This window comes from Cygnus olor, chromosome 2 (genome assembly GCF_009769625.2).
Source record: "Cygnus olor isolate bCygOlo1 chromosome 2, bCygOlo1.pri.v2, whole genome shotgun sequence".
NCBI lineage: Eukaryota > Metazoa > Chordata > Aves > Anseriformes > Anatidae > Cygnus > Cygnus olor.
In genome coordinates, this window is record NC_049170.1 from 2,163,279 (window position 1) to 2,191,262 (window position 27,984).

The window sequence follows — 27,984 nt, forward strand, 5'->3', positions numbered from 1 at the left end:
ATTTAACACTGGTGGGTTCCTGATGTTATGTGGCAAAGATGCTGTTTTCCTGTCACGTTCTTGCCTGAGCAACCCCGCTCTCTGGGGGCAGTCGGCGAGGGCTGGCTCCTTCCTAAAACAGCAGAAGAATTGATTTCAGTGGGGATCCCTTTTACACAAATTGTTGTGTGGGGGGGAAGCAAACCACCCCCAAACACTCGGGGCCACAGCAGACAGCTGCAGACTGTGTTGGAGAGGGGGTTCCTTTGTGAAAAGGGAGGATCCGAAACGCGGCAACCACCCCCCAGCCCACCCTCCTCAGCCCCTCCTCAGCGTGCCGGGGAGCTCCCAGAGTCGAAAAGAAACGAAGAGACGGCTAGGAGCAGGGAATGAAAGCGGGGTGGCCGCGCCCAGGGCGGGGAGAACTGGCACGGTACGGGAAAAGGCTTCAGGAGAGGGGACGCTGAAGGGATTGAGGGACAGCAGGGCGATGAGGAAGAGCAGGGGGCTGGGAGAGACCTGGGGGATTACGGAGAGGCGCGGCCGCCATTTTTGCGCCGCCATTTTGAGCCTCCCCCCCCCAGCTCCACGGGGAGCACCCGGACGCCATAGGGCGACGCACATATCGCCCCCCTGTAAGGTTCGCGGCCCGTCCGTGAGGCGGATGGGTCCCGAGGGAGCCGGGGGGACACCGGGAGGCCGCCGCTACTCACCGCCACTCACCGCCGCCTCCCTCGGGGCCGCACGGCGGGGCGAGCGGCGGTGGGAGGCAGAACCTCCCCGCGCCACCTCCCGGAACGCCGGCGTTAGGGCAGCGGGGCCGGGGGGGAGCGTGAGGAGGGGACTCTGCGCTCAGCCAATGGGAGCGGGCGGCGGGCGCAGGCGCGGAGCGGCGCTGCGGGGCCGGGAGGGAGGGAGGTGGGTGCGGGGCGGGGAGGGGGCACTGTGGGGGGGCTCCGGGGGGACTGGGGGAGATTTGGGGAAATTTCGGGGACATCTGGGGGAAGGAGGCTGGGGAGAGGGTGAAGGTTGCGGGGGGTTGGTGTTGGGGTGGGGGTGAGGGAGGGGAGCTGGCCTGGGGGGTGTTTTGGGGTGTCGGGGGGGGGGGAGAGGTGGCCCCGGCTCTACGGAGGTGGGGCTGGGGGGCGGCGAGCGGGGCTGAGCACGGCTGAGGTAACGACCCGGGAGGAGGTGGGGTGCTGTGGGGTCGGGGACAGGCTGTTGGGAGGTTAGGGATAGCAAGGGGTGTTTGGGGGGGGGAGGGGAGGGGGGGTTAGGGACAGCAGGGGGTGTTTGGGGGGGGGGGGTTAGGGACAGCAGGGTGTGCTTGGGGGGTTAGGTGTAGCAGGTGATGGCATTGAGTTTGGGGTGAGGAGGTGGAAAGGGGATTTATGCTGGGAGAAGGGAAGGACATGGTTTTGGCGGAAGGGGGGGTGCCAGTGTGGGGTGAGCCATGGGGGTGGCAGTTGGGAAGGAGAAGGGAGCAAGTTGGGGGGGGGACAGGGAAGGGTTTGCCACACATGGGGCAGGGACCCTGAGGGGCAGCCAGGCTTGGGAAGTGGAGATGTGGCCGTGTTTTGGGTTGGAGAGGGTGAGACAGGATTGGGATTGGAGGGAAAGCTGGTAGGTGTTAATCGGGGGGGGGGGGGGGGGTATAGGGGCTGGTGTGCATTCAAGGGAGCGAACTGTGGCTGTCCTGTAGTTAAATAGGTGTGGGAGGGTTTGGGGGGACTTAGGGCTTCTTCAGAGATCCCCTTTGTATCAGAAATGGCGTGCGGTCAGAATGTCATTCCCGTGGAAGAATGGAAACATTGATGTGGCTGCCCTCAGTGTGGATGCTCCTTCTCAGTAGGGGTCTGTTGGTCTCTTGAGGTGGGAGGAGACCAATCTCGGGTAGCACAGAGCTGCCACCAGTCTTTGCCCATCGCATTTCTTGGAGGGTCACTTGGAAGTACTTTGTCTTGTGGCATCACTTGGAGAATCAGAGTTAGGAGCCTGGTGGGTCAGTGTGTTAGACCTTTAGTTAAAAAAGAGGAGTTGCTGCTGGATAGATCTTGTAAACGTTCTTCTTATGAGGGTTGTTGGGCTCACAGGGCTGTTAAAACTCATGGTTTGCCAGATGGTGCCATGTGGGAATAAACTTTCAAAGATGCTGACCCTATGGAAACCTTCTCCATGAAGGAGGACAGAGAAGAAACAAAGTGTGTTAGAAACAAGTGCAGTAACGTTCTGCAGGTAATCGGCAAGTGCAGGTGAGGGGAATCTCTGAGTTTTGGAGGCTCTGAGGCAGCCACCTTGTGAAGGGGTGAGCTGGCAGTGCCTTCTCGCAATGTATGTAGCATCTCCTCACAGCTGGGGCAATTAGTAATGCTTACGTTTCGTTAGGTGATCTCAAAGCACCTCACAAGAGAGGGTGAGTCACCTTCTTTTTGTAGAACCAGCCACTGAGATGTGTTGCGTAAAGAACGTGCACGATGTTGTGGTGAGACTGTCAAATATAATCCACGTTTCTTTGCTGCTAAGCCTAGTTCTCGCTGGCTGTTGTGCTGCTGTGTCAAGGAGACAAATGTTGGGTTGTCCTTCCTCCCCCAAAAAAGCTGGTTTGCAGAGTAGAGCAGAACGTGAATCGTTTGTTGATGTTGGGGAGCCCGGGCTGGGTGAGACTGCCTGTGTTATCTGCGGTGTGGACAAAAATGTGGGCAAAATGAAGGAATTCATTGAGAAATCATTTTAGGTGGCTCCTTGTATTCCACTGCATGCACAGCAAGCAGTTCAAGCACTGTAACCCTTATGAACCTGTTCCTGGCTGTATTTACAAGTAATTTAAAGGCGTTTGTTTGTTTCCTGCCATCTGAGTCATTTTCATGGTAATATAAATGACTTACATCTGTTCATTGTTGCTTTTCTGGGTGGGAATACTGGAAGGTGTCTTTTGAGGCTTTTGTTTCAGTGTGTTTCACAGAGCTGTGAATACCACGTCTTGTCGGTAAGGAGTTTCTAGACCTATTTTAGAAGGAATAGAATGGGGAGCAGCAAAATGCTGAATCTCAAGTATAATGAGGTGTCCTCCGTGTAGGTGCAAGCTAATCAGAGGGAAGCAGAGGCCAAGTGTTCTTCGTAAAAGGGAAGATGCTGCTAGTAGAGACCGAAAAGAAGTTTCCCTAATACTGGCTCAAGAAAGTGGAGTTACAAAAACAATAGGATAATGGTATTTTTTGGTAGCTCAGAAAACATGGTCACAGGTCAGTACCCATTGGAGAGATAAAAGGCACAGTGTGAGTGTCACAGGTAAAGCACAGACCTGATGCCTTTTTCCGGCTAAATTCAGGTGCTCGTGACCATTTCTTTGTGTTAAACACTTGAGGAATTTTACTAGTGTTAAAAGCAGGCTCCTTGAAGTTTTGTGTTAAATTATAGTACGCTGTTGAAAGCTCTTAAACAGTAGCTGCGTTCTGTACCATTGATGTCTCGTGTTTTTGTCACTGAATAAAATCATTCTTACGTTGCGTAAGTGAAGTGCATGTTTAAATGTTTTTGTCTTGGGGGGGAGGTCTTGCAGATCCAATGCAAGTTAAACCATTATATTGAGGAAAAATGTGCTGGAACAGTGAAGGGGCTTGATTACCAAACAGGTTCTTGCTCGGGCATTTTGCCCTCGGGCACAGAAAGAAGCTGACTGTCAGGCCAAGCCCGTGAGCTCTCAGGTGAGTCAAAAGCCATATGACCCAGGGCATGCACACGTATAACTGCATGGGTCAAGTGACTGCTTTGTTTCTTCCCTTGGGCTGAGACAGCTTTTTTTACTCTCTTAGATCCAGGGGTAATCGTACCTCCTCTGTTGATTATATGCTGCTGGTTTTTTGGCGTTTCTAGTAGCGGGCATAGCAGGATTTTTGCTTTAGCTCCGTTTTTGTTTTCACCTGCTCTCCTGGACTTTGAAGAGAAATACACGGGGGAAAAAAATCTATGTAGAGATGGATGGTTCTGTACAGATGGCAGCTCCCACGAGGCTGCCTGAGAGTTCTGCGTCTACAGATAAAGGTAAGGAGCCTGTGGTATGGGTAAGGAGCATGTTAGTATGGCACAGTTGTGGGACGGCATCAGTTGCTGATATTTCTACGTCTGTTTCTGGTAATGAGCAGGCTCGAGAGAAAATGCTGTCTGTACAAGGCGGTTTGTGAATTCTTAGCCTATGAAAAGAGGTTCTAGGCTGAGATCTTACAGAAGTTTAAGGGTTGCTTGCTTGTTTACCATTTCTCCTTGCCTCCATAGTGTGTTTGTGCCTTATTTAGGGTGGCTGTTACTGGTAGCAAGGTCTGGGAGTTGTTTTTCAGATGGCATTTTGTTCCTCCGTGCCTGTCCCAGCAGTGAGCATTGAGCAACCTGCGTTCGCTTCCAGGTTTCCCTTGTGATCCTCTGCAGAACTTGTAATCTTTTAGTGTCTCCGTTTCACCATTATTTATAAAATAACACCTCAGGGAAACAGCATGTGGCTATTTCAGAGATTTTGCTGAAAGAGGCGTAAACAGCAAACAGTTGCATGCTGATGTGGTAGGGGTGGTGTCAGGGTTGGTCCCGAACATGATGCGCTCTTGATAGCCTGGGAGGCTGCTGATTTTTTTGTTTGTTTTACACTGGGTCTCATGGGACCTCCTTCAGTGCCTTTGCAGTATGTGTAGGGTATGAAGAGTTGTAATACGAGATGTTTGTTTTGGTTTATTTTTTGTTTGCTATCGTATCACTTTTCCTGGTAGTTCTGAGAGAGATCTTTCTCTCAAATACTCTGTGTGACTGTGCATGCGTCTCAAATACTCTGTGTACACGTCTTAAAACATGCTAAATGGGTGGCAATTTAAAACCTTTGAGTACGGAATGTGAGGGAGGGAGACGATAATACCTCTCGAAGTGTTTTTATAGAAGGAAAACATCAGTGTCGAAACCTAGGCAGCTTCAAGCAGTTAAACCTCTAGATTTGTAATTCCTAATTAACAAAGCTCTAACACTGTGATTTAGTTTTACCTGGTGCTGATTTCAATATTAACATAATGTAGGTTTTTTCAATTCAATTTATGGCTGTTCTGGAGCCCTGCTCCTGATGGGTGGTTCTTTGTAGTCAGGTTTGGCTGATCGTTCAGGTATTTTTCTTTTCTGTTTCTTTGTGAATGACTTTGTTGTTGTTGTTCCGTATTGCAGAAAGAATAATCTTTAAATAGAAATTATGATCGTTGGCTGCTCACAAAGCCCAGCCTTGGAGGGAAAGAAAAGCTCTTCACGAGATCTGTTTGATCAAACCTCACTGCATTAGAGGAGTTGCCTTCTTTCCTAGATGGAAGAATTGAGGCCAGAGGTTTTAGCTTTTCCTCCAAATTACGGAATTATTCAGTAAACAATTGATACAGAAACTGTATTTCTTAAAAACTTGTCATTGATTTCTGGCTGTAGCTACTTCTCTAAATCAATTTTCTGTGGACTTTTTCTCACTGTTTGGCTCACATCACAGCAAGAAGTCTTGTCGCTTTCTAGGATTGTAGTTTTATTAGTCCTGAACAGATTGAGCATTTTCATTGTAAGCCACAGCTTATGTCTGAATTCCGCATAGATTTTTTTTTTTTCCATATGCCTTGATGAAACTCATTGCCATGGAAATAAGGTTTGAAAAGGAAGGATTTTGGGGAATATGGCATTGCAGTGAGTAAACCCTACCTCAGTAATAGCAAAGTCTTAAACTGGAACTGGGCTTAGAGTGAGGAAGCTCTATTTAAGGGTTATTAATGAGGCAGCGACCTGAAAATGTCAGCAGATTTCAAGCGTGTGCTGCAGGAGCTCATACCAGTACTACTTGAGAAAAAGGTCTGATGGTTTTTGTTTGCGTTAGGATTTCTTCACCTTTTTAAGGGGCACAGATCGTAACAAAATCAGAAGGTGTAATGAGTCTCAGTATCAATCTGACTGGGGCTTTTGTGGTAGAGGTTTAACTTTTCATTTATTGTGCTGCGTAAGTACCTGAACACCTTGTGATAATGCTGTGGCACTAATCTGCAAACTAACGCTGCAATGCATCAAAGGTCTTGAAGATGATGAGTAAGCGAGTAATTAAATCACTAATTACTTATTACTAATTACCTTGCTCACAAGGAGTTAAGTTGTGAAAGGTAATTGCTCTGTAATGCTCCTGCTGAACACACTCTGGAGGAGGTACTGCAGGACACAGACTGGCCCTCTGGGTGTAAGAAATGGCTTTGGGAGTGGGGACGGAGGTGCAGGACCAGATGTCTCCTTGAATTTACCTTTCCAAACTTGAGATTGTTCTGGGGCAAGTAAGTCAGGCCTTGGGCGCGTGATGGCTCCATGTGTTCCTGTTGGAATCCCAGATGCTGGTGAGCATGCTCTGTGCTTGTACATCTCTTCCAGCAAGCTGTACACCTCTTCGTGTACCTTTATGGCATCTTTTTCATCCTGGCTTCCCTTTGGGTCCGTCAGGGCTTTCCCAGCAGCATCACTGGGTATTTCTGCTCCTTAATGATTGTGAGTTCTGGTCAGTGGTGATTTGTGGTTTCATTTGCGCTGTTGAATACGCAGGATGGACGTCCTGGGTGGTTTTGTTACATACCTGGATGTCGGTATATCGAAGGGAAAGGAGCAATTGTTTAATGTGTGTGGTTTGGATACGTGCTGGTGACCTTGTGTTTTGGTACCTTCAGGACTTTCTTCAGGACGTGTTGGTCTATGGGCAGTCGCTTAGATGATGAGGTGGGGAATAGAGAGCTCTTTACATGATCGCTTTCCAATAAAAAGGGGCATGCGAAAGACTTGAAGAAAGTTAGTGAGAACTTGGTATATTCCCGGTTTTGGTCGGTTCTCCTCTACACAAAGGCATGGCCATAATCTAGTTACAAAGCACCTGCCCTGCAAGGAATGCTTAGAGCATCTCAGGTGTTAAATATCCAATGTGTTAACGCACGGGCAGTTGAAGTGGGTGCTGTTGTATATCGTGTACTAAACCGTGATGAGATCGTTGTAAGAAGGGGAGGCAGCGCTGTTGTGGAGGGGACAGCAGTACTGACAGCCGCCCTGTCAGGCAGGGTGAGTCCTTCTGAGGGAAACAGATGGTAACCAAATTTTGTAAAGCACCTGCAGGTATTTGCAAATCTGTCTTGTGTACGTATCTAGGAGGATACAGTGAAAGTACTGCCTCTTGTTAAGGATTGTTGCTTATTTTTTTTCCTCTCTCTCTAGTTTCTCCTTCTGGCTTTGAAAGCGTTGCTCTTGTGGAGGAGGCTCTGAACGGCGAGCTGATGAACGAAGACATAAATATCCATAGCTGGCCTTGTTCCTACTACTTGGACACCAACAAACAATGGGTCTCTGGCAGGCTCTCGCTGACTCCTGTCGCGATCAAATTTACAGCTGACAAGACCGGGGAGCTGTTGGTCAACTTCCATCTTTCCAGCATCAGTGAGATCAAGAAGGAGTCTTCAAATTTAATCTTCAGCTCTCTGACTATCCTGGAGAAGAACACCAAGCACTGGTTCAGTTCCCTGCAGCCTAGCAGGAATGTGGTGTTCAACATCCTCGAGCACTTCTGGAGGGAGCAGTTGCTGTCGAGCCAAGGTGCGGGGGCAGAAGCAGCAGCTTTGCAGACAACGAAGGGAAAGGAGCTGACGGGGTTATTGACGGGATCGCAGAAACGGCTGGAGGACACCGCAAAAGTGCTGCATTACCAGGGCGAGCAGTTCGACAACATCATGAGGGGGCTCAACAAGATCGAAGGGGATATGGATGTAGCAGACAGGTACGGTACCGTGCCATCTCCTGAGCTAAGCAGTAGTTCTGGGATTGCGTACCTAGAATTTATGAGACATGCACAGATGTCTTCAGGAAACTGAGCTGTTGAATGGCAGCAAAAGTTCAAAGCCCGTGATGGTCTTCATGGATCTAGTTCTTGTTGCACAGGAGGGATGGATACAGAAACATAGCATTTTTTCTCCCTGGGGAATTTTTTTGTGTGTGTATGTACCTGTCCTCTGTCCTTCAGATAACTTTTCAAGCCCTTCTGAGTTTCAGCCACAATCGGCAGAAACGGTAGAGATCCCCAGAAGATGAATATCCTGTAAGTTTTGAGAAAATAGACTAGTTAGGGGAAGGGTGCAAATTAATGCCCCTGCTAAAAGACATGTTACAGAATTCACATTTTTATTAATGAATTTATTAACTAGAATGTGCATAAATGAAAAATACTCAAAGTTTGATTCATTTTGCCAGGCGTGGACCAGCCTGCTTTGCTGCTCCACAGCAAACATAACCACAGCTCTGCTTTTCTGGCTCTTTTCAAAGGAAATGTTGGGTGCAGCAGGTGGGCTGCTGACTCGGAAACATTTTCTTAGAGTTATCAGGAGACAACCCCAAAATATTCTTTATTTTAGGTAGACTTTTACAACTACTTCTGTTCATACAAGTCAACATTCGAGGCTGCTTTTTGCATACAAAGTGTGTGTGGTTCAGGGCTTTGTATTCGCCCGTTTCACAAGAATTTGCTGCCCAGCAGTGAGAATTGGGTCTGCGGTGCGGATATATTCAGGGAAAGGGCTGGAGAAACAGTGCCTTGTATGTGCATTGTAAAATCATACTGCTTTTAACATTGCATAGAATACTTCCTGCCTTTAGGTCTAGGCGGTCAAAAATACATTTTTGAGGGGCCAAAGGGACCGTGCTTTGTAACGCCGAATAAACTGATGAGCTCTGGTGGCAGTGGGCTGATGAAAGACCTGGAGAGTAAGGTTGGGTAGGACAACACCAGACTGTTTGTGGCCATCTCAATTAGATACATAGGGGCTGATTTTTGAGAGCACTGGCTTAAATGATTCATTTAGGCAACAGAAGTTGATATGGAGAACATTTTTGATGAGTATCTTTAGCTGTTGCAGAACTCATTGTGGATAGTGAGTGGTTGGCATCTCAATCAGAGTATTATTTTGACTTTAATGATTACTATCCAAAGTGAATTACTCTCCTCTGTTTTGTGTGTTGCAAATTGGATTCAACAGCAGTCCAAAACAGCCAGGTTAAGAGTAGCAGTGTTATGTTTGAAGATAGGTAGCAATGAGTGCCTTTGTGGAAGCTCCGACACCTGCAGAAAGAAACAAACGCAGTGAAGCTCAAACTAGCTGTTCTTGGAAGAAGCATCTGTTTTTAGAAGGCTATCATGTCTAAAAGAAAGTGTGGATTTCACAGTGATTGTGGTGATGTTCTCCGTGCCCTTTAATGAAAAGCCAAGATAACAGAAAGCTTCAGCAGTAGCTTTTAAAGTTTTGCAGCAATAAACAAAGAGCAGGAAAATAAATACCTGCTCGTTGTTTTTGGAAGAGCGTTTTGTTTGGGGTTAGGATGCACTGAGAGGTATTATTTGTCCTTACGGATCTGAAGAGCTAGATGCTTTGATTTAAAAATGAAAAAATAAAGACCTTGACCAAATGTTAGCTGAGATTCTATTTTATCTGTAGTGTGCAGAGCTTAGCCAGTTTGCTCAGAGGCTGAAACACAGCCACTAGGCAAACTGTTTTGCTTGCTGTCTGCTTTTTAGGGAGTTCTAGCTCTTGTTTCTAACACAGTTTGTGTATGGAGTTTTTTTTTTCCTAACGACGTAGCAGATGGAGAGGAGCACCGACAAAGCCCACTTCGTTGTTACATGTTGGTTAATCCAGGCTATTAACATAGGTAAATACGCTGATGTCTCTTGTGTCTCCAATTCTTGTTTGCTTTAGAAACTTGCTGAGAAATAACTGCAGGGAAAATAGAATTCAGGACCATTTGGCGTGTGCAGCAGATCTTGTGCAGGCAGACTGGTGAGCAAAGGGACCGGACTTCGGTGTGTTAATTCAAGGTCGTGAGCGACAGCAGTGTGGTGGTGGTGTCTCTTCTAAAAAGAACCAGGCTCCTCTATCTATTTTCATGTGTTTAAAAGTTTTTGATTAACTTTATCTTGCCTGTACGTGTGGGCTTTTTTAGATTATTAAATCTGTTCGTGTATATGCCTGGGTATATACAGCTGCTTTCAGTGGAACCGTGTGCAGATAAGCAGGGCTGAGTCTGACATGCTAGCAGATGTTCAAAACCCCAAAATAAACAAAAAATCAGATTTACTGGCTCCTTTTAAATATATTACTATTCGAGGACAAGGTGCTCTGGTTGCAAACTTGCATTTGTATATGAGGACTGATCGTATAGTTTGTTGATACAGAGGGGTGACTCCTCCGTGGAAGGGCAGGGAACTTGGCTGGAGCTTTTGTTAGGGCTGCACAACCGAAAAATCTTGACTGTAAATCAGACGTTGCACAGCCAGGATGTCAGCCCCTTGGGAAAGAGGGGAGGGCGAAGGGAGAAAGTGTTTAAAAATGAAGGCTAAAAACCTATCACGAATAAGCTACTACAGTGTAAACAGAGCTTTAGGGTTGTCACACTGCAGCTGCTTTTCAGTAAGTGAAGGCACATGCTTTTTGTGATGAAGTGAACGCATACTGTGTTAGGGATTTAATGACTTTTCACGCGTTAAGACACAGGCATAAGCTGTCGTTGCCCTGAAGTCCCTTGTAACGCTTTTGTATGCCAGGAGGACAGAAAACCCACTTTGTGGGAGTGATACCAGGTCAGTTGTTGCTGTTTAGGTACAACAGGTGAGTTGAAGCGTGGCTCTTAATTTGGAAGATGCTGTGTGCTAGCATAGCTTAGAGTTTTTTTGCAGTTCTTCTCTATGCTGAACTTAAGTTGAACCTTATAATTTCAGGATTCAGCCCTAAATCTGTGTTACTGTTGTCCATTCAGAATCTGTTATTGTAGAACTTGGTTATGTCTCGTTTGGGTTGTCTTTTTTTTTTTTTTTCTTTTAAAGGAGTGTCACAGCAGTGTCAGAGGGCAGCAGAGGCTCCCAGACCCATTACTCATCTCGCATGCTATCTCCTAAATATCTGAGGTCTGGCTGTAGCTGGGAGTGTGCTCTTGGAACAATTCATTCTGCCTCCGTTGTCTGTGAATTCAGTGGTTTACTCCCAGTGTGACTTTTTCTGCTTTTCCCAGCAGATGGCTTTCTTTAAGTAGGTCTGTTCTGAAGCCGGTGCGTAGCTTTGATGGCTCGTAAACGAAGTGTTCAGTTAGAGCTTCCTTTTTCAGATTAGACTGTGTTTACAGCCAAATTAAACAGGATTTTAAAATTGCAAAGTCTTCTGCAGGACTGCTCTGATTCTCTCCTGGAAAATAAATCATTACAAAAAGTATCTTGAGAGCAGCCCTGCTGCGACGCGTATTTTATCAGGCAGTACCTTTCTAGAGCGAACTTAAGGCAAATTAAATACAGCTGGCTCTCCAAAATAGTAAGGAAGCAAAAATACTTTGTATTTCAGTTTGATAAGGCTGGCTTTTCTAGGCTTTATGTTGATAAATAATCTTCTGTAACATCAGTAAGGTGGCAGTGTTTCATTCAGTGCGTTATTGCACACGGTTGGCGTCGTTAGAAGGTGAGGGGCAGGAGATGAGTGTTGTAGATGCTGACTCTAACATTTGCCCAGATGTGGAGAGGGATGCTGACAAGCAGGCAGCACAGCACATGGGAAATCAAAGCAAATCCACCACCTTTCGTTTTCAGTGGAAAGACTACGTGTGAGGCTTACGCCCGGTGAGATCTGTGATGTTGGTCCTGGGGAGAGGACCCCAAAAAAGGGGAACATGCTCTGGGGATAGAAAATACAACAGAAGGGTCGTGTCCAGCAGCTCCTTGACTCTTGTTTCTAGCTGTATGCAAAACCACATGCGTTGTCCTTCTTGCCTGCAGCTGTTGAGCCAGCCCTGGTGGGGAGGCAGACTCTGGGCAGCCTCCGCTGGGCATGTCAGCATGAACCTTGCACTCATCATGTTTTAACAGCGATGGGAACGAGGGCAAAGCAAAAGGTGGCCTCAGCCTATGGGGCTGAGCTAGGGAGGAGCAGAAAAAGGCAGCAGTAGCGATGCTCAAGTACAGAAATGCTGAGCTACAAGGCAGTGGTAGCTGAAGAACAAAGGGTGGTAAATTGATATGAATAAACCCACTGAGATGTCAGATTGCTCGCATCCGAATGGTGAGATTCTGGGACTGCTTTCCAATGAGTTAGCAAACGAAGGAAAGCTGGTTTTTAAAATGGCTGGATCCTGGTGAGCTGTGTAAAGGATTGAGAAGCAGCGGAGGGCTGGAATCACTATTAAATGCTTAATCTGTGGTAACTTGCTCTGAGCTGTTGGGGCAGCACAACTTTCTGATGGGTTCTCTCCCTTCTAACTTCTAAACTTCTCTCCGCTAGGTTGTTGACGGAGCTCGAGTCTCCTTCTTGGTGGCCATTTAGCAGCAAGCTCTGGAAAGCACCATTGGAAGCCAAGCCAAAGGAAACTGCCACAGTTTCCGATTCAAAGAACCAGGAAGGAATCATAATTAGAATTCCAGTTATTATCACCCACAGAACAGACTCAAATGTCAAGCCAGGAAAACTCACGCTCTTCGCTTCTGGCCTGGAAATCAGTGACTGCAATTCTCAGGTCATTCACCGGTTTGAGTCAAAGGACGTGGACGATATTAAAGTTCACACGCCGTATGAAATCAGCGTCCGTCAGAGGTTTATTGGCAAGCCTGACACCTCGTACAGGCTCCTGTCAGCAAAGATGCCAGAAGCAATCCCCGTCTTGGAGATGCAGTTCAGCAAGAAGATACAGTTTTTAGAAGACGCCCTAGGATTTGTCGGTGCCAGGAAGTCTCCTCAGGTAGATTTGGGCACCTCCATTTGGCAAGCAGGTATGTGACAGACAAAATGAGCTATCCATAAGCAGGAATGCTGTTCCCCAAAGTTTCCAAGTGGGTTTTGAGCTTGGAATAGGATACGGTGTTTGTAAGGAGAGTCCTCTCCTGGACTGTGTTTTATCCTGTGTCCTTCTTTTTCCAGTGGTCACCAGTACAGAACTGTACCACCCTGTGGGAAGGGCCATCAGGAATTTACTCTTATCTGACTGCACAGAGTCCTCCGTCACTGCTCTTTTTCCCTTGGCAGTTTTTAGTTGGAAGCATCTCTTATATAAAACCCGTTGTTCAGTTAAGTGTAGAAAATTTCAAACAAACGTGAAGTTCAGAAAGTTTTTAAATAACACGTGAGATAAACATCAGGTTAATTTTCACTTAATAAAAAATGGAATTCTTATTCGAGACCTTCAGGTGTTTGGATTTAGGAGATTTTTAGATTTCAGATGAGGTGAATGCATAGTTTAGTGGTTTTGAAAAACACCACAGGGACCGAAAGCCCTTCACAACAATAAGAATGAAAATCCTTACAGCTACTAATGCTTCTAAAATTCTGGGCAGGGCTGTGGTTTTTGTTCATTTTTGTAATCCAAACCTGGATTCACTTGGAGAGCTGTCTATTAGGAATTTATTTCTATTAACGTGCCTGAATCCTTTTTTTCCCCTAATTGTCAGTGACCAAAGAGGAAATCAGTGGATGGATTTCTTCCCAGTATGTTAAAAAAAAGAGTAGAAAAATGATACAGTAAAACAATAGATGAAGCTAATTCTATGCACAAAGCTGAAACTGGATTTCAGGAGGGAGGATAATGTTCTCTTCTCATCGAGTTTCAAGGGCCATAGCTTGGAAAAGCTTGTTAATTTTTAAGGAAGTCAGTCTTTGGGCATCTGGCACTAAAATGTCAGCACAACAACTTAGAGGAAAAACAACCTGCTAGTTTCTTAAGCACGGAGTTATTCCAGCAAATTGGTGTTCAGTTCCTGATGGTCTTAAGGCTGGTTACATAAAATAATTGGTTATACAGCCCTACTGTGCTTAATTTCCCCGCTGCTCTGCTCTGTTTGCATCTGAGTCAGTGACTCAAGGATATTGCTCTCCTACCCCCACCTGCATTTGGACTGTTTAATTTGGAAATGTCAGGAAAGAAAACTGGAGGCTATGGAAATCCTGACTTCTGCAGCTCCACCAAAACCCTTGTTTGTTTCTCCCCTGGAGACTGCCGCTGCCCGCCTGCTGTCGCAAGATGGCAGTCGAGGACTGGCTTTTACCCTCTGCTTTTTTTTTTTCCGGGGCTGCTCACATGGTGGAAATACTGATTTTTTTTTTCTAACTTTTCTTTTTGCTAAAAGCTTGGGGGGAGAAAAGGCTGTGTCTTATGCAGGCATGCCTCTGTGCACACAAAAAATGTGTGTTTTCAGGTAGCTCCTGTTGATTCAGAGCCTTGTAGATGTGTCCTCGCAGCAGAGCTACCTCTGGCTCACCAAACTGGCTCAAAGCCTTCTCTGCTCTCAGCAGCACAGAGACGTGGACGTTTCCACGACTGTCATAGTCTCATCTGGATCCTGGCTGTTTATACAAGTCCTGCCTTCAAGTTGTGTGTATTGCACATTTATATAAAAAAAGTGCAACAAAACTCTGTCGTTCCTAAGAGTTCAGGCTTGATTTCACATAGAAGGGGAATTTGCAAAGTGTTTTATACGCGCTAGGTTATCTCAAACTATTTTTAGCTGCTTCGCATGTCTTTTCTGACTTTCTTTATTTTTGGACCAAGCTGTGTGGAGTGTTTAAATGCTGAAGACAGGGCAGCAAGGTTTGTTCTGTAACAGAGGCTCTTCTGTGCTGGATTAAGTCCAGCACTTTCCGAGCCAATAACGGCTGATAACAGCTACCCTAGATTAAAACGTGCAAGAAATCCTACAGTGTGTTAGCAGTATAACAATCTCAGGCAGTGCTGTCTTAATCCTATAGCTGGAGACTGGTATTTGCAGCTTTTTATCCCTTCCAAGGCTGCAGATTTTTCCCTGCACTTTGTTCAGAGGTTTCGTCGTTTCTCATCCTCCCGTGGAGGCAGCGGGTCCTGCAGTCCAACTGGGCGTAACAAAGCTAAACAGAATTGCTTTTTAAATGTTTCTGCCTCTTAATTCTCTTTTTCACTAGAAAATTGCTGAGAAATGCCAGATCCCCTGCCCCGTTCTTTGTGTGCTTTTGTTACGTCCCCCTCCTGTTCTTGTCCTCAGGGAGATGAATGGGGGTGAAACAGATGGATTTCTTGGCTTTAATGAAACAATTAGTGTACGGTGACACTTGGCTGATAAGAAACATGAAGAATCTTGTCTGGCTGTTCGCTGCCATGGGGAGCTCTGTCACCCTCTCTCCATTTCCCCCTTGGAGGGATACCACGGCAGGAATTTACCATAAGCAGCAGTTTTCGGTGCCTGTTTCTCAGCCCTTCACTGTAGCACTGGTACAGTGAATGCCTTGCTTGTCTTAAACCCTGATGGTGTCTGAGTCCAGCGACTCTCAGCCTGATAACCGAATAATTCCGGGGATTACCAGTTTGCAGTAACTACTTAAGAGGGATTTCAGGTTTGCTGCTCTGGGTTCAGCTTTGTCTCTGTTTACACGGAGAAGCAGCGCTGCCCCGAGCGGATGGGTGTTCGCTGCCAGCCAGCTGGGCACCAGCCCTTCGACGTGGCAATGAGCTCTGGCCTCTGATGTGCTTTCTGTCCCCAAGAGCTGCTTTTCTGTCCCCAGGAGCTGCCATCGGTGTCCTGCCCTGGCTGCTGGCAGGAGGCAGTGGTAGTGTTTGCCTCTTTCCTTCTCTTTAAGTGGGAGCGCTTCGGAGAGGTTTGCAGCGCCTCTAGGAGCTGAGATGCGTGTCTTGGGTTTTTAGGACCCAGCTGCAGCAGAAATAACAACCTTGCCTCGCAGCAAGGTAGTATCAGATACTGCAATAAGAGCTGCTGCTTTAAATAAAGAGCAGGGGACATGTTACGTACACCGGGGATTGCGCTCGGCTGGGGTAGTGTCAGCGTCACCCTTCTGTTTCCACGGTTCACCGACTAGATTCTTGGGCTCTGTCTGTGGTACATCACTTTTAAGGTCTTCAATTAAAAAAAATTAAAGGGAAGAAGCAATATGAGGGGGAGATTCCTTGTTTATCTGGCTGGGAGGACCTTGCTGCTTGCTGTCTGTGCAGATGCGTGCCCACAGCTCCACATGAGCCCGTTACCCCAGGTGCTGCCTTTAAGATTTTCTCAGCAGTGTGGTCACCTCCAGTTTGGCAGTGTACAAAACGGCTCAAACCGTTTCTAGAAGAGTTTCAAGGTTGAACCTGGCTTTTCTGCGAGCGTTTGTCCTTTAGCAAACTCCTGTGGAGCAAAGCACAGGTCAGCCTGTTGGATCCCAGCACTCCTCCCCGCTGCTACAGGAGATGGCAGTCTTTGACCACGGGAATTTCTCTTGCAGCCACGGGACTCCTGGGAGGAGTGGTGCAGCCCAGTTCGCCGGCGGGAGGCAGAGAAGGGATGGAGAACGACCAGGTTCAGCTGCAGAAGCAAGAGAAGGTTTCCCAGGAAGAGGCGAAAGAGCTTAAACAGGTATAAGCTGAGAACTTCCACAAGAGTTGTTTCTCTCCCTCCTTGTCCTTGCTGACGTGCGTGTTCTTACTTCATCAGAAATGTAGTCGTTGTCCTTGAAAAACAAACACACGTCTCTTGCTAAAATTAAAAGAAAAAACGTCCATCAAGCCTTTGATTAAAACACACTGATAACTTTCCATTTGTTTTTAACTATTTTGGACAAATTGGGGATTATCAGCAAAATATATTAGATGATAGGTCTGTAATCCAAGGGAAATCCTTACATATAACCCGCTTTATCTGGAGAGTAAGAAGCTTAAAAATTAGATCATTTTTTATCTTTTTCTGTGTTTCCCCTATGCTATTTTACTCCTTTTAGTAAGAAATAGCAGTTCTGTTTCAGAAACACCCACAAGCCTGAGCAGTGTTTTATAAATGCCCAGAGAGAACCTGTAGTTAAGAAACAAGTGTGCAGCCCAGCAGAGCAGAGAAGGGGAAATAGGTTGGAGCTTCTGCTAGAATCTGTTTTAAAGTAATCCAGTCTGATATCGTGCCTCTAAGTGGCTCTTTAAGGAATTTCTTTCGTAACTGATGTTCAGAACCTGTTTTGTGTGGAATTCCTCTTTGTAGGACATGCTTGATTTGAAACACAAACTGTAAAAGCAAAGGAAAGTGGTGTTGGTAGGTTTTTGGTTACAGCAGGTTTACTTGTGATCATAGACACATCAGAATTGGTTGAAGGTTAAACTTTATTCTTAATTATTTTTTTCCTTAACGTCTAATTCTCGTTTATGTTCCATCTGTAGTTTGATCATAGCATCACGTGAAGTTTTTGCGAAGTCTGTTGCTTCTTAGCCAAGCCTGCAGCTTTCCAGACCCCTTCTTTTATGTTGTAGTTGGGAATTAGACTACAGCACGTTGTCAGCTGAGTGCATTTGAGAGTCACAAGCACATAGCAGTGAATTAAGTGACTCAAAAATAAAACTCCTTGCACAAAAAGTATATTTATGAACAGTAACCCAAAATATAGCTGGGTAAGTGAGGGTTTAACTTCAGAAAAATGGGATTTCTGCAGAAATTCTCAGTGCTGGATGGTGGACTAGAAGCAGTGTTAGATGGCCAGTGTTACTTAAAACAAAACGCTTCAGGATTAACTAGAGCCCAAGAGACAATTGTGGTATTTATTTATACCACACCAAGCCAAGAATTTTTTAAACCAGTTAATGATTTGGGGTAAACTTCTGGGTTGGGAAGGGTGGGGAGGGGATCTGAATGCCAAATTGACAGCCTATGAGTTGGCCTGATTTTTTTCCAGTAATTACTGAGCACCTGTTCCCTGAGAATCAGACCTTTTTAATCGTCATTGCAGTCATTAAAAATTTTAAAGTACATGCACTAATATGTATTAAACTGCTGTTTCTTTTCCTTACTAGAAATCACCATATAAAGGTACCCTTTTAGACTGAAATTTAGTTATATTTTGGTTAAGGAAGCAAGGTCTTTTGAGAGAAATATCTAATTTGCACCTTTTCAAAATCAGAATGGGCTTTTAGCACTTTAAAAGATGAGAAGGGAGAGCAGTTAAAGAGCTTATCACCAAGATCTGTCATTGTATCAAAAAAAATCAGCACTTTCTGAAGCAGCGTTGACCTTTTGGAGGATCTTGAGGGAGAGTATTTTTTAATCATAGTTGTACAAATATCAGCAATCTGTTATTCGTGTATGCATTGCTTTGTACAGCTATTAGGTATTCAGAAGGGCTAGTTGTTCCTCTCTTAAATGTCAGCTTTTCACCACTATAAATCTTGATTTGCAGCCAGACCCAAAAAAGCTGAATACTGCATTAAGGGTTATTGGTCGCGTGATACTCTTGAAGAGCCACAGTTTGTTATATCTTATAATAATAACAACAAAAAAAGGCTTTCTAGGAATTGCTTCCCCGGAGCCAGTTCGGAACAGCTGAGCAGCAAACAGCCGTGGTCAGTTCTTGATATTATCAAAGCAGTTGGCTGTGAGTAGAGAATCAGAGGAAACGTGGGACAGGGGAGCTCAGCATCCTCCAACAAGTGATGTGAACGGGGAGCGAAGCCTCTCATCTGGTACAGGCCGGTGTTTCTCCCTAGCTGTTCCCAGGAGTTCTCCAAACGCTGCTTTTTCTCAGTGCTCTGGAGCTCAAAGCAGAGTCAAATAACTCTGTGGGGAGGCTTAGAGGAGAAGTGGAAGGGTGTAGAAGAGAAGAGACACAGGTTCGAAGGGCTGGGTGCCTGCTGGTAAATGTGGATTTGAAAGGTGTGAAGGCTGGGGGTGTCTTCTAGTGAGGGTCAGGGGCAGCATCATGATAAATAAATACCAGAAAGCCTTTCTGTTGAACCTCCTGCAATCAGAGAGGCAGAGGTCCTGAAACTACATCTGAGCAAGACATTTAATGGTTATCTAAGTTTATATCGAGGCTTTATCGAAGGTTATATTTGCCATGCCAAGTCTAGTTGTAGCTGGAAGCAGGTGAAGTCCATCAGGAAAGCAGGGCATGGAAATGGGAGCTTTGTCTTGTTTCCAGCTGCGTGGCCTTACAAAGTCAGTTGTGACTTAGGTTATAGGGTGCTCCTTGCTGAGGTGTAGCGTGCTGCTTAGACCCTTTTTCTCCCCCTCCCCCCCCCAAAAAAAAATGTGGCTTATCAATGAACAGGATGCATCGTCGTCTGAGCCTGCGGCACGGGCTTGTCTTTGTTGCAGCTGCTTCCAGCTCCGTTCCTGTGCTGAGTGTGAGCAGGATGATGGTTAATCACTTATGGAAAGCATTTAGAGATCAAATGGGGGAAATATTATAAATGCAAAGCATAACGTGCACTGAAAACCGTGACACTTGGGGCATCACTTCGTGAATGAACTAAGGCTGTTGGAAGTCCTTGTGTTTGACTGCAAACAGTGTTTTTCTGAGCAGTTTCGTTTCTCGAGGATTGTGTACGACCTTTTATTCCCCGATTGTCTGTAATGTGAACATTTGCTTAAAAAAAAAAAAAAAGAAAAACAAAACCCACCCAACTACCAAAACAAAATCACAAAACCCCCAAAGCTCTGCTCTGTTCCCCTCATTACTTCTTATAAGACAAGTAGAACTCGTAAGCTGGAGGAGAGGAGTTTGTGATGAGCAGATTAACTGTTGACTTCTCTCTTCTCTCCTTTAAAAGAAAAGTACTTGCTGTGATGATAATAGCTGTTTTGCAACAGGAATTGTGAATGACACCAAAGTCCTTCTGTTAAAGCTGGAAGCTGTGAACAGCCTGCAGTTGTGACTTCGTGCCTGAGTAAAAGACATCGCCAGGACACGGTGAAGGGATGTTTCTGTTAAAAGCAGAGCTCACACTGCCACAAACTCCATTCCTAGCTGTGCTATAGAGGTGGAGGAAGAAGCCTATGGAGTTCCTGTGGTCTCTGGCTGAGCCTCTGGCTGAGCCTCTGCCTACCGCCTCGTTGCGGCTGACATAATGGCACTGGGTGTGGGAGGGGATGGGATAATATTAGCTTAAGGGCTGTGGTCGAGGAGGGGGAGTAGTGCTGCTTGCTAGATTTGAAATTGTTTTGCCAAACCAGTGCTTTCTAATTTCCTCACGGGTTCCTGCCAAAGAGCTGTTGCCCTGATATTTACTGTGTCTGCACATCACACATGCCATGAAGACAGAGATAGCGTTAAAGTCGTTAATTCCAGAGCATCTGGGGGGGAAAAACACATCCCGATGCTTTCTCGATGTCTCCTCAGGTCTAGAAGGTTCCATTTCCATCTCTTGCTACATTCGGAGCCTCTTCAGTGTTTATTTACCCTTTTATCGTGCCATCATCTCAGGAAATCACAACCGTTAGGTCAGAGAAAAAGCGTTTTGTTGAGGAACCGTTTGCTCCAAGTGCTAAATACCAAATTTGCTCATAGCATGGCCTTGTTCCACGGCCAATAGCAAGCACCAGGCGGCTGATCTTAACGGACATGTGTAATGATCGTGCCCTGGATTTTGTTTTTTGAAGGCACAATCTGGGGAGAGAACTGAGGTCCTCACAGCTCATGCTTTGTATTTGCTTGTGTGTAACTGAAATATTTCGTGATAGCAAAATAAACGGTGTTAAAAAAGCCTGGGAAACTGTTTTTGTCACAGCTGCTTGGGCATTTTTTTTTCCAGACAAGGCTGGTGTTGTGCTAGTACCACCATCAGTGCTTGGTGCTAATAGAGAAAGTAGATAGATAAAAATCAGATCTGGAAGAAAACTATTCTGTTTAAAATTATGTATCAAGAAGAAATAATGGGAAAAGCAGGTGAGGAAGCATAAATGAGGAAGTAGTGACCCTTTCATGCTTCTCTAAGAGCTAGTACTGTAAAATGTCTACCGTTGTGCCCTTCAGAGAGAAGAGACCCCTTATCCTGGCAGGCTTGCCCATTCCAGCATTTGCTGCTCTCAGTTTTGTGCTACAAGAGAGCCCCCTTTCCTAGAGCAGTCAGAAGCACTTGTGCTGTGGCAGGTGCAGAGCTTGGTTATTCACGCACCAAATGCAGCCCTTGACCAGGCAGGAAAAAATGTGTAAGCTTTGCAGAGCTACAGGCAAGCACCGCTGGCAGCAGTCGGAAGCTACCCAAACAGGAGTGTTAAAGCAGTGTAAATCCTTACATGTTTGTTAGGGTAAGTTACGCTTGTGACATTAACTTTGCCAAATCTCCTCTAGAGGCTTATGCTGTGGTGGTGTAAGGTGGTGCTGCTCCCTGCTGGCCCACAGCCTGTCTACAGACGCAGCGGCAGAAGATGTGGACAGCCCCTTTTGTTGTTTCGGTGCTGATCACTCATTCCCTAATGTGGGTTTGAGTTTATCCTGGGACTGTGAGTTGGGATTTCCTAGGTTCTGTACCTCTTCTTGCTCTCCTGAAATATGTTCAGCACCCGGGTGGAGCGTGGCATTAAATTGTCACAATCAGAGCCTGTTTGCACCACAGTTCAGAATACTGCAAAAGACAGTTCGTTGTTTCCTAATTACAGGTGAATTTGGCCTGGGAGGCTGCATCCATGAGCCCTTTCTGGTTACATGTGCTCTGCTATAGCGTTCAGACCTCATCTCTGTTGCACAGGCAAAGTGAAACAAATTAATTGAGGATTTCAGGGAGTTCAAAGTACAACTGGCAGTATTTTCTGCACTCTGACACTTTCCATATTTTATTTTTACCACTGGATACTCAATATGTGGAGGTGCTAGATCATATTTCACAAGCTTTAGATTAAAAATTACATTATTATGATGACATCTCAGGACCCAAACCAAGGTCAGGTCTGCATTGTAAGGCCCCTGGGGTACAATCTTATTGTCAGTCTGTGCCTGATGCTTTGGGTCTAGGTCTTCAGGTGATCTGGTGAGCTGGTAAAGTAATGGGGTTAAGTACTGAGGAGGTTCATGGAACTTGAGGTCCTCTGCTGTCGTTGTAGCTGTGTCTGCACAGCACTTGTTCCCAGCTGAGCTGGGCACCTCAGATCCTACTTCAGACAAAGGAGGGGGAACTGGGCATTGTTTGAACCCCTCCTTGAGCAGATAGATAGGTGAAACAAAGCAGAGGAATCACAGCCTCAATTGCAGTGCATTGCCAAGCCCCGCGGGCTATACAGGAATTACGGGATTACATAGCATGGATGGACACCTATTGTCCCAGCAAGCCTAAATCTGCTGTGGTTGAAGGTTTGACGCAAGACACATTTCTGTTTTGCAGCCTTATTTTTTAACATCCTGAAGAGACAAGGAACACAAGTGCAGAGCTTTAAATGGGAAGAAGCTGGGGAATATTCAGGAACTTGCCTGAAGTTGCTCAGAAAATCTTGGGCATAGCCAGGGCGCGAAGTCAGACTTTCCAAATTATAATCTGGTGGCATAAATCCCAGGCTGTCCCAAAGTGAGGTTGACCAGTGTCTGACAAAATGTGCCTTTAAAATGCATCTTCGATGGGCTCGTACCTGCTCTTTAGCTCTGTGTAACAGATAAAGGGCTTCACACGGAGTTTTTGTGTCTTGGTTCATGGTCCAAAGTGCAGGCTGGCATGGAAGGTGCTGCGGCTCTGAGCAGCTGGCAGGACTGGAGCAGTGATAACTGGACATCTTGCCATCATTTTGCCTTGCAAAAACAGTGACCAGCTTTGGCCATGTTTCGGATTCCAGTAACTCTTCCCAGCAAGCTCTGTGGGCTCTGCTGGAAAAGCACGTTACCTGGTTCCTTTTCTGTTCTGAACAATTGTGTCTTTTTCTGTATTTTCAATGCGAAGTCTGCTCTAAGGAATGCGAAGCCTATGAAATCTGGTTTGCAACTAAAAAGAAACTGTTTTTCATGGCAAACCTGGGCCGTTTTTGGCACAACGTTAACTTAGAAATGAATGGAGTGCCTCTTGGAGAGGTGGAAGGGGCAGTGTCCCTTCCTGCACCCTGTTGTGGCAGCCCCCCCTTGCTGTGTAGGTGTCTCGGAGGAAGTTACATGCACAGCACGTAACCCCGCTTATCTTCTGCACTCAACAGATTTCGCAAAATAAGGTGGTGTGGGTGAGGATGTTGCTTGGGACAGCTGAACCTGCCACTGCAAATATTGCGGGGTATGCTGAAGGAGCAAAATCTCTCCTTTTTTAAAGCAGCACGGAGATTTAAAGTTTTTTTTGGAGTGGAGATGGCAACCTGTACTCCTTTCTGTCGGCTGGGCATCGGAGCTGGCTCTGCTCTAGGTCAGGGAAGTGGACCAGGAGGACCTCAGAGCTCTTCCATTCTCAGTTATACTGTGACACTGTGAAAGCAAGGCTGCTGGCCCTGTTGCTTGGAAGGATTCATTCCATGTAGCACTTTCTTTTATGTATTTATATATATGCTTGCAGAAGCAGCTTGAGGGAAGGACTTAGAGCTCTTCCCAGTTCCAAGCAGTAAACGTACTTCCTCAGGAGAGGCAGGACCTTATCTCAGCCCCGTTTCCTGGCTCGCACACAGGATGGATCTGATCACGTCATTTTTCTTTTTGGTGCGTATCCCACACGCGTCTGTTACCTCCAGTTTGGGGAATTCAGTGACAAGTAACACTTCAGCAACAAGTTTCACCGTTACAGCGAAAGAACCCGAAGTGTTTCATTTGGGACAGAAATAGTGTTTTCTCCACTTGTAGTTTTGGTAAGAACAGAAATAGGTAGATTAGGCTTGATCCATGGTTTGCTTTGTATTTCTGCTTTGGCAGCCAAATTGCAAAAGCAGTTATTCACACAGCCGTATTTCTGGCCACTTGTGATTTATGGAAGGAGCCGAGAGATATTTTACGAGATAAATCTCACTACTGTGGCTGACGTCCAGCTCCAGTCAAAGAATTCCGTCTGCATAAAATTCCCCTGCCATTCTGGTTAGATACAATGCTCCTCGCTGCTTTTCTGTGACCTAGCTGCAAGTGGTGGGGTTGCAGTGGAATTCAGCCCCACGCGTGGACATGGGGCTGCTGCTGTTTCATAGCAGCTTTCTGGGGGCTGATCTATGTTGTAAAAGAAAAAAATGTTCTATGATTCTATGAAAACCAAGAAAACAGTTTGCCACTTGTTATGCAAAAAAAAAATAAATAAATAAACGGGTGTGTGGAGGACAATTTATTTTCCGTATTTTAGCAAAAGCCCCAGATTTCTGTGAACTCCGCAGGCTGTAGTTCTGGTATCTTAAGTGTTGTTACATAGATGCTTAAGTACCACAGCAGCTGATGTTGTAGACTGCTGGTGCTGGGAGAATTTGTTGATAATTAAGTAATAATTGAAATTATTACTGCAATTGATGGGATGAACTGCTCACGTTGACCAGGCAGGGGGTCCACCCTGTGGATGCTAAAGGAAGCAGATCGTGTAGGCCAGCAGAGACGGTCCCTTTATGATCTGAAGGAACTGCGAGGCTGCATTTCCAGCTGGTATGATGTGATGTAGCTCTGCTTTCCAAATCTCCCCCTGATACGTTTGAAGGAAGGCAGCAGAGGCTTGCCTGCCTAGCAGGTGCTCTCAGTTCATGCTACCAGGATTGTTAAGGGAGTAGCCACAAGAGGGAAGAAAAGGCAGCAATGTAACTCGTGCCTTAGATTGCTGCTAAAAGGAGCCAATGTTACAGGGTAAGAAATTAAGATGAATTATTTTGTGTTGTTTGTGTCTCTGCTGTTGGAATCAATTGTGCAAACTGATGAGAATTAAAGTTGAATAGGTCCAATAAGTCAGTGTAGGGTGGCTACGGATGTCTTCTGCCCTTAAGAATGCATCAGCTTGGCTCTCTCCTTTCACTTTGGAGGCAGCCTAGGCTGGTGGGAGGTTGGACTTCAAAGGTCCCTTCCAACCCAAACTATTCTATGATTTTGGGTACAGCCAGAGCTAATTTGGCCTCCTTGACATCCCTTCACACAGGACCATGCGCTCGTACCTTGAAAATGACTTGCTTGGTTGCCTAAGTCTCACTTTTTCCCTTATGTACTATTGTGGTAGCAGTACTACTTTACTACTTCCCTGTAGTTAAGCAAATTTTCACGTCCTTTTACCTGATTTCTGCCTAATCTTGCTACACCTTTTGCTGTGTGATTCATTTCTGACATTGCAGCAGCTGTGCTCTCTGTCCACGCCAGCTCTCGGGGTGTGCAGCATCTTAGGACAAGCTCCATCTTTAGATGCAGACCTGCCACGGAGATGATAACAGAGTAGCCAGAAAGCTGGCCTTTATGCTGATTTTTGTTTCTGATTTTTCCATAAAACCCTAACTTTTCAGGTTTGAGTCTTCTGGTCTTCAGTGCATTGTTACACATCCCACTCCAGCTTAACAGAACAAGAACTCTGTCTTTTTATCTGGGATGCCTCCAGAATGCTTCAGGGCATGACTTCAAATTATTTTGTCCTTTAGAGCTATGAAATAACCAATTGCCCTTTGTCTATTACACTTCTCAAAGAACTGGCTGGTCGTTCGCTCAAAGCTCTCGGCCTTTTCTCCCAACAGATACTGCAGAAGCTGAAGAGCCTCGCCTTGGAGACAGAAGCAGAGCTGGAGAGGCAGGACGAAGCTCTCGATTCCATCACTACCTCTGTGGACCGTGCGACGCTGAATATCGACAAGCAGAACCGCAGGATGAAGAAACTAACGTAGCGCCCCCAGGAGCCTGTGGGGATGGTACCACGAGGAAGAGGGGAGCAGGGAATTGTGTTTTTAAAGACTGTTTCTTTACAGACTTTGTGTGGGAGCTGTTTGCAATATTGTCTGGAATACAATCCTGTTGATGTCGAGTTTCTGATAGTTCTGAAAATGTTTCCAGACTCAGATGATGTTTGATGGCTGCTCTAGGATTAAAAAGGCCAAGCCTTTTAATCGTGGTGAAACAATGATAGTGGCTTCTTTACTACAGAAAATCTGTAAATACGAGGGGATGCAATTTCATCAAAATGAACTTTTATGCTGTTTTTTTATGTTGTTGCTTTTTAATTATTTTTTTTTAATGCAACAAAGAAGTGAAATGAACTGCATATGTGACTACTTTAGGTGATTACAGCCTATTAATTCTATTAATTTTCTCTCAAGGTCTTTCTTGAAAATAGTTAATAGCTGAACTAAGGGCCAGATGTCCAACTGCAAGTCATTGAGGCTTTTTTTTTTTTTTGCAAGTTAATGCTGAGGTGAGTAAATGATGGTGATAAAACCTTGTGTTCACTGAACAAGTAGTTTTAATAGGTTTTGATCAAGTTTTTAGTGTACCCAGAAATTTTATAAGAATAGCGAAGGCTTAGGGGCCACAGCTGTCTGTTGTGCCGTGTCCTGGGAAATCAGCACACAAAGTTTAGTTAATGTCCATGTATTGGTAAAGACATCATCTTAAGGTACAGTTCTCATTTTTTTTCCTTCATTGGATAAATGTTTTGCTAACTGAAGTCACTTGTAAAAAATAAGTGTCCCCAAAAAGGGATTCCTGATCTTTGATGATCATCTGCACCTTTTTATTTGTTTTTATTCTTCCCCTGTTCCCTTCCCCACACAATCAGGGAAAGAATTGATTCTGGAGTGAAGGAAGTAATTTTCTTCATGGATGAATTTATTCGGTACATCTCTTGAAGTGAGTGCACTGTGTGCACCTCTCACTTGCACACCGTGGTTTTATATTTTTGGCAGTAGCCTGACAGATGCATTGTCCTCATGAACACGGTGTTTGTTTAGCGTGGTGCCAAACTACCTGGTGGGAGCTGGGCTGGTGGAAGGTCTCTTGTACCTTTGCTTCTCAGTACCTTCATTTTCCAGGGATCTCCCAGATGTTTGACTCTCCACATGGGAACTTCATGTGTTGTGGGGAGCATCATCTGGTTTTTGTGCATCTACTTCAGGTTCATAGGCTTGGGGGCCTGTGGCTGGAGCTGTAGACATCTCTGTCATTTTGCAGTTGTAGGACATCTGCCTGTCTTGTGGTTATTATTTCTTTGCACTGGTGATGAAACTGGTGATGAAACATTTCAAGACTTCTTGTAGCCCTGTATATTTAAAATCAAAAGGAATATTGCCAATTGTTCTCTAACAGGTTTTGTTTACAGTTAGCTCCATTGAGACTACAGGACAGCGGAGACCTTTTCCCCTCCTAACTTAGCAGACACAAGGTAGGAGGGATTCTAGGTAATCCATACCATAGAATCATAGAATCATTTAGGTCGGAAAAGACCTCTAGGATCATCTAGTCCAAAAGGCAGACTTGCTGTTTACCGCACATTTCATCAAGTCTTACTGTTGACCAGCTATTTTGTTCAAAGTAGCTGTTGTAATCTTTTTTTTTTTTAAACGGTTTTGTATTAAAAAAATCTTGTATTGCTTTCAAATACAACCCACAACCTTGTTGGTGCAGTATTTTTAACTCGTGAAGCTTTGAACTGTCTATTCACTGATAGCTGATGTGAAATTTTCCTATTTAAGAGTAACTCAGCCTACCTTTTAAAGAAATATATGGTAGATCACAGAATGTGTTGTTTTCAAGACCTTACTCTACCTTGCTTTGTATTACTTCAAATTGGTTTGTTAGTACTTGAGGAAATTGTACTTCTGCACTGCAAGTCCTTCATTTTCAGTCCAAGTTGTTACTGGCATGCACTTTACTTATTTGCTGAATATGGTGAATATATACACATACACTATGTACTGTGAAATAAAATACTGTCTGGGGTTCTCTTCCTTGTTTGTTTCTGATACCCAAATCACTGTTGTTTTACTGTGAAAGGAGCGTATGTTTACATAATTATATCATGAAGTTACAAACATACTTTTCACAAAACGTGTGTTAACTGAACCTGGTGCTGACTGGGAATGGATCTCTACACTGAATTAGTCCAGATCAGGACTGCCAAAAGTAAATACTAGTTGCACATCGTTGAGTGTAGCATTCTTTGTGCCATGTTTTTATTGTTGTAGTTTCTAACTCTAGCTGTTGCATCTGATTCAGTACCTGTAGTTTGTGTTAGTCTGTGTCTGTGCTAAAACAAAGTTGTAACGTGGTTTGTAAGAAGCGCCCCATTCTAGAGCTGTGCTGCCTAGCTGAATTTCACATGCCTGGAGGACTTCCATTCTGTAGTTTCTTATTAAATACCTTGTAATAG

General features: G+C 45.2%; 2 protein-coding genes across 11 annotated transcripts; one reads left to right on the plus strand and one right to left on the minus strand.

The window, feature by feature from the left end:
• The first annotated feature begins 108 nt into the window (after positions 1–108).
• Positions 109–27,984, plus strand: SNAP47 (synaptosome associated protein 47). Of its 10 annotated transcripts, none has more exons than XM_040549653.1 (7): positions 1,456–1,981; positions 2,073–2,231; positions 3,056–4,020; positions 7,216–7,771; positions 12,303–12,787; positions 16,257–16,387; positions 25,361–27,984. In XM_040549653.1, exons 3-7 carry the CDS (start codon positions 3,954–3,956, stop codon positions 25,505–25,507), a joined length of 1,386 nt encoding a protein of 461 aa, XP_040405587.1. In that variant the 5' UTR covers positions 1,456–1,981; positions 2,073–2,231; positions 3,056–3,953; the 3' UTR covers positions 25,508–27,984. The 10 variants fall into 10 exon arrangements, with proteins under 10 accessions (XP_040405591.1, XP_040405592.1, XP_040405595.1 ...); XM_040549654.1 differs by having other exon boundaries at positions 2,099–2,231; XM_040549652.1 differs by having other exon boundaries at positions 1,456–2,231; positions 2,930–4,020.
• LOC121066246 lies at positions 20,647–24,663 on the minus strand. Its single transcript, XM_040549665.1, has 2 exons — positions 22,036–24,663; positions 20,647–21,898 (listed from the first exon to the last, which is right to left on the minus strand). The coding sequence occupies exons 1-2, from the start codon at positions 22,484–22,486 to the stop codon at positions 21,321–21,323; spliced, it is 1,029 nt and encodes a 342-aa protein (XP_040405599.1). The 5' UTR covers positions 22,487–24,663; the 3' UTR covers positions 20,647–21,320.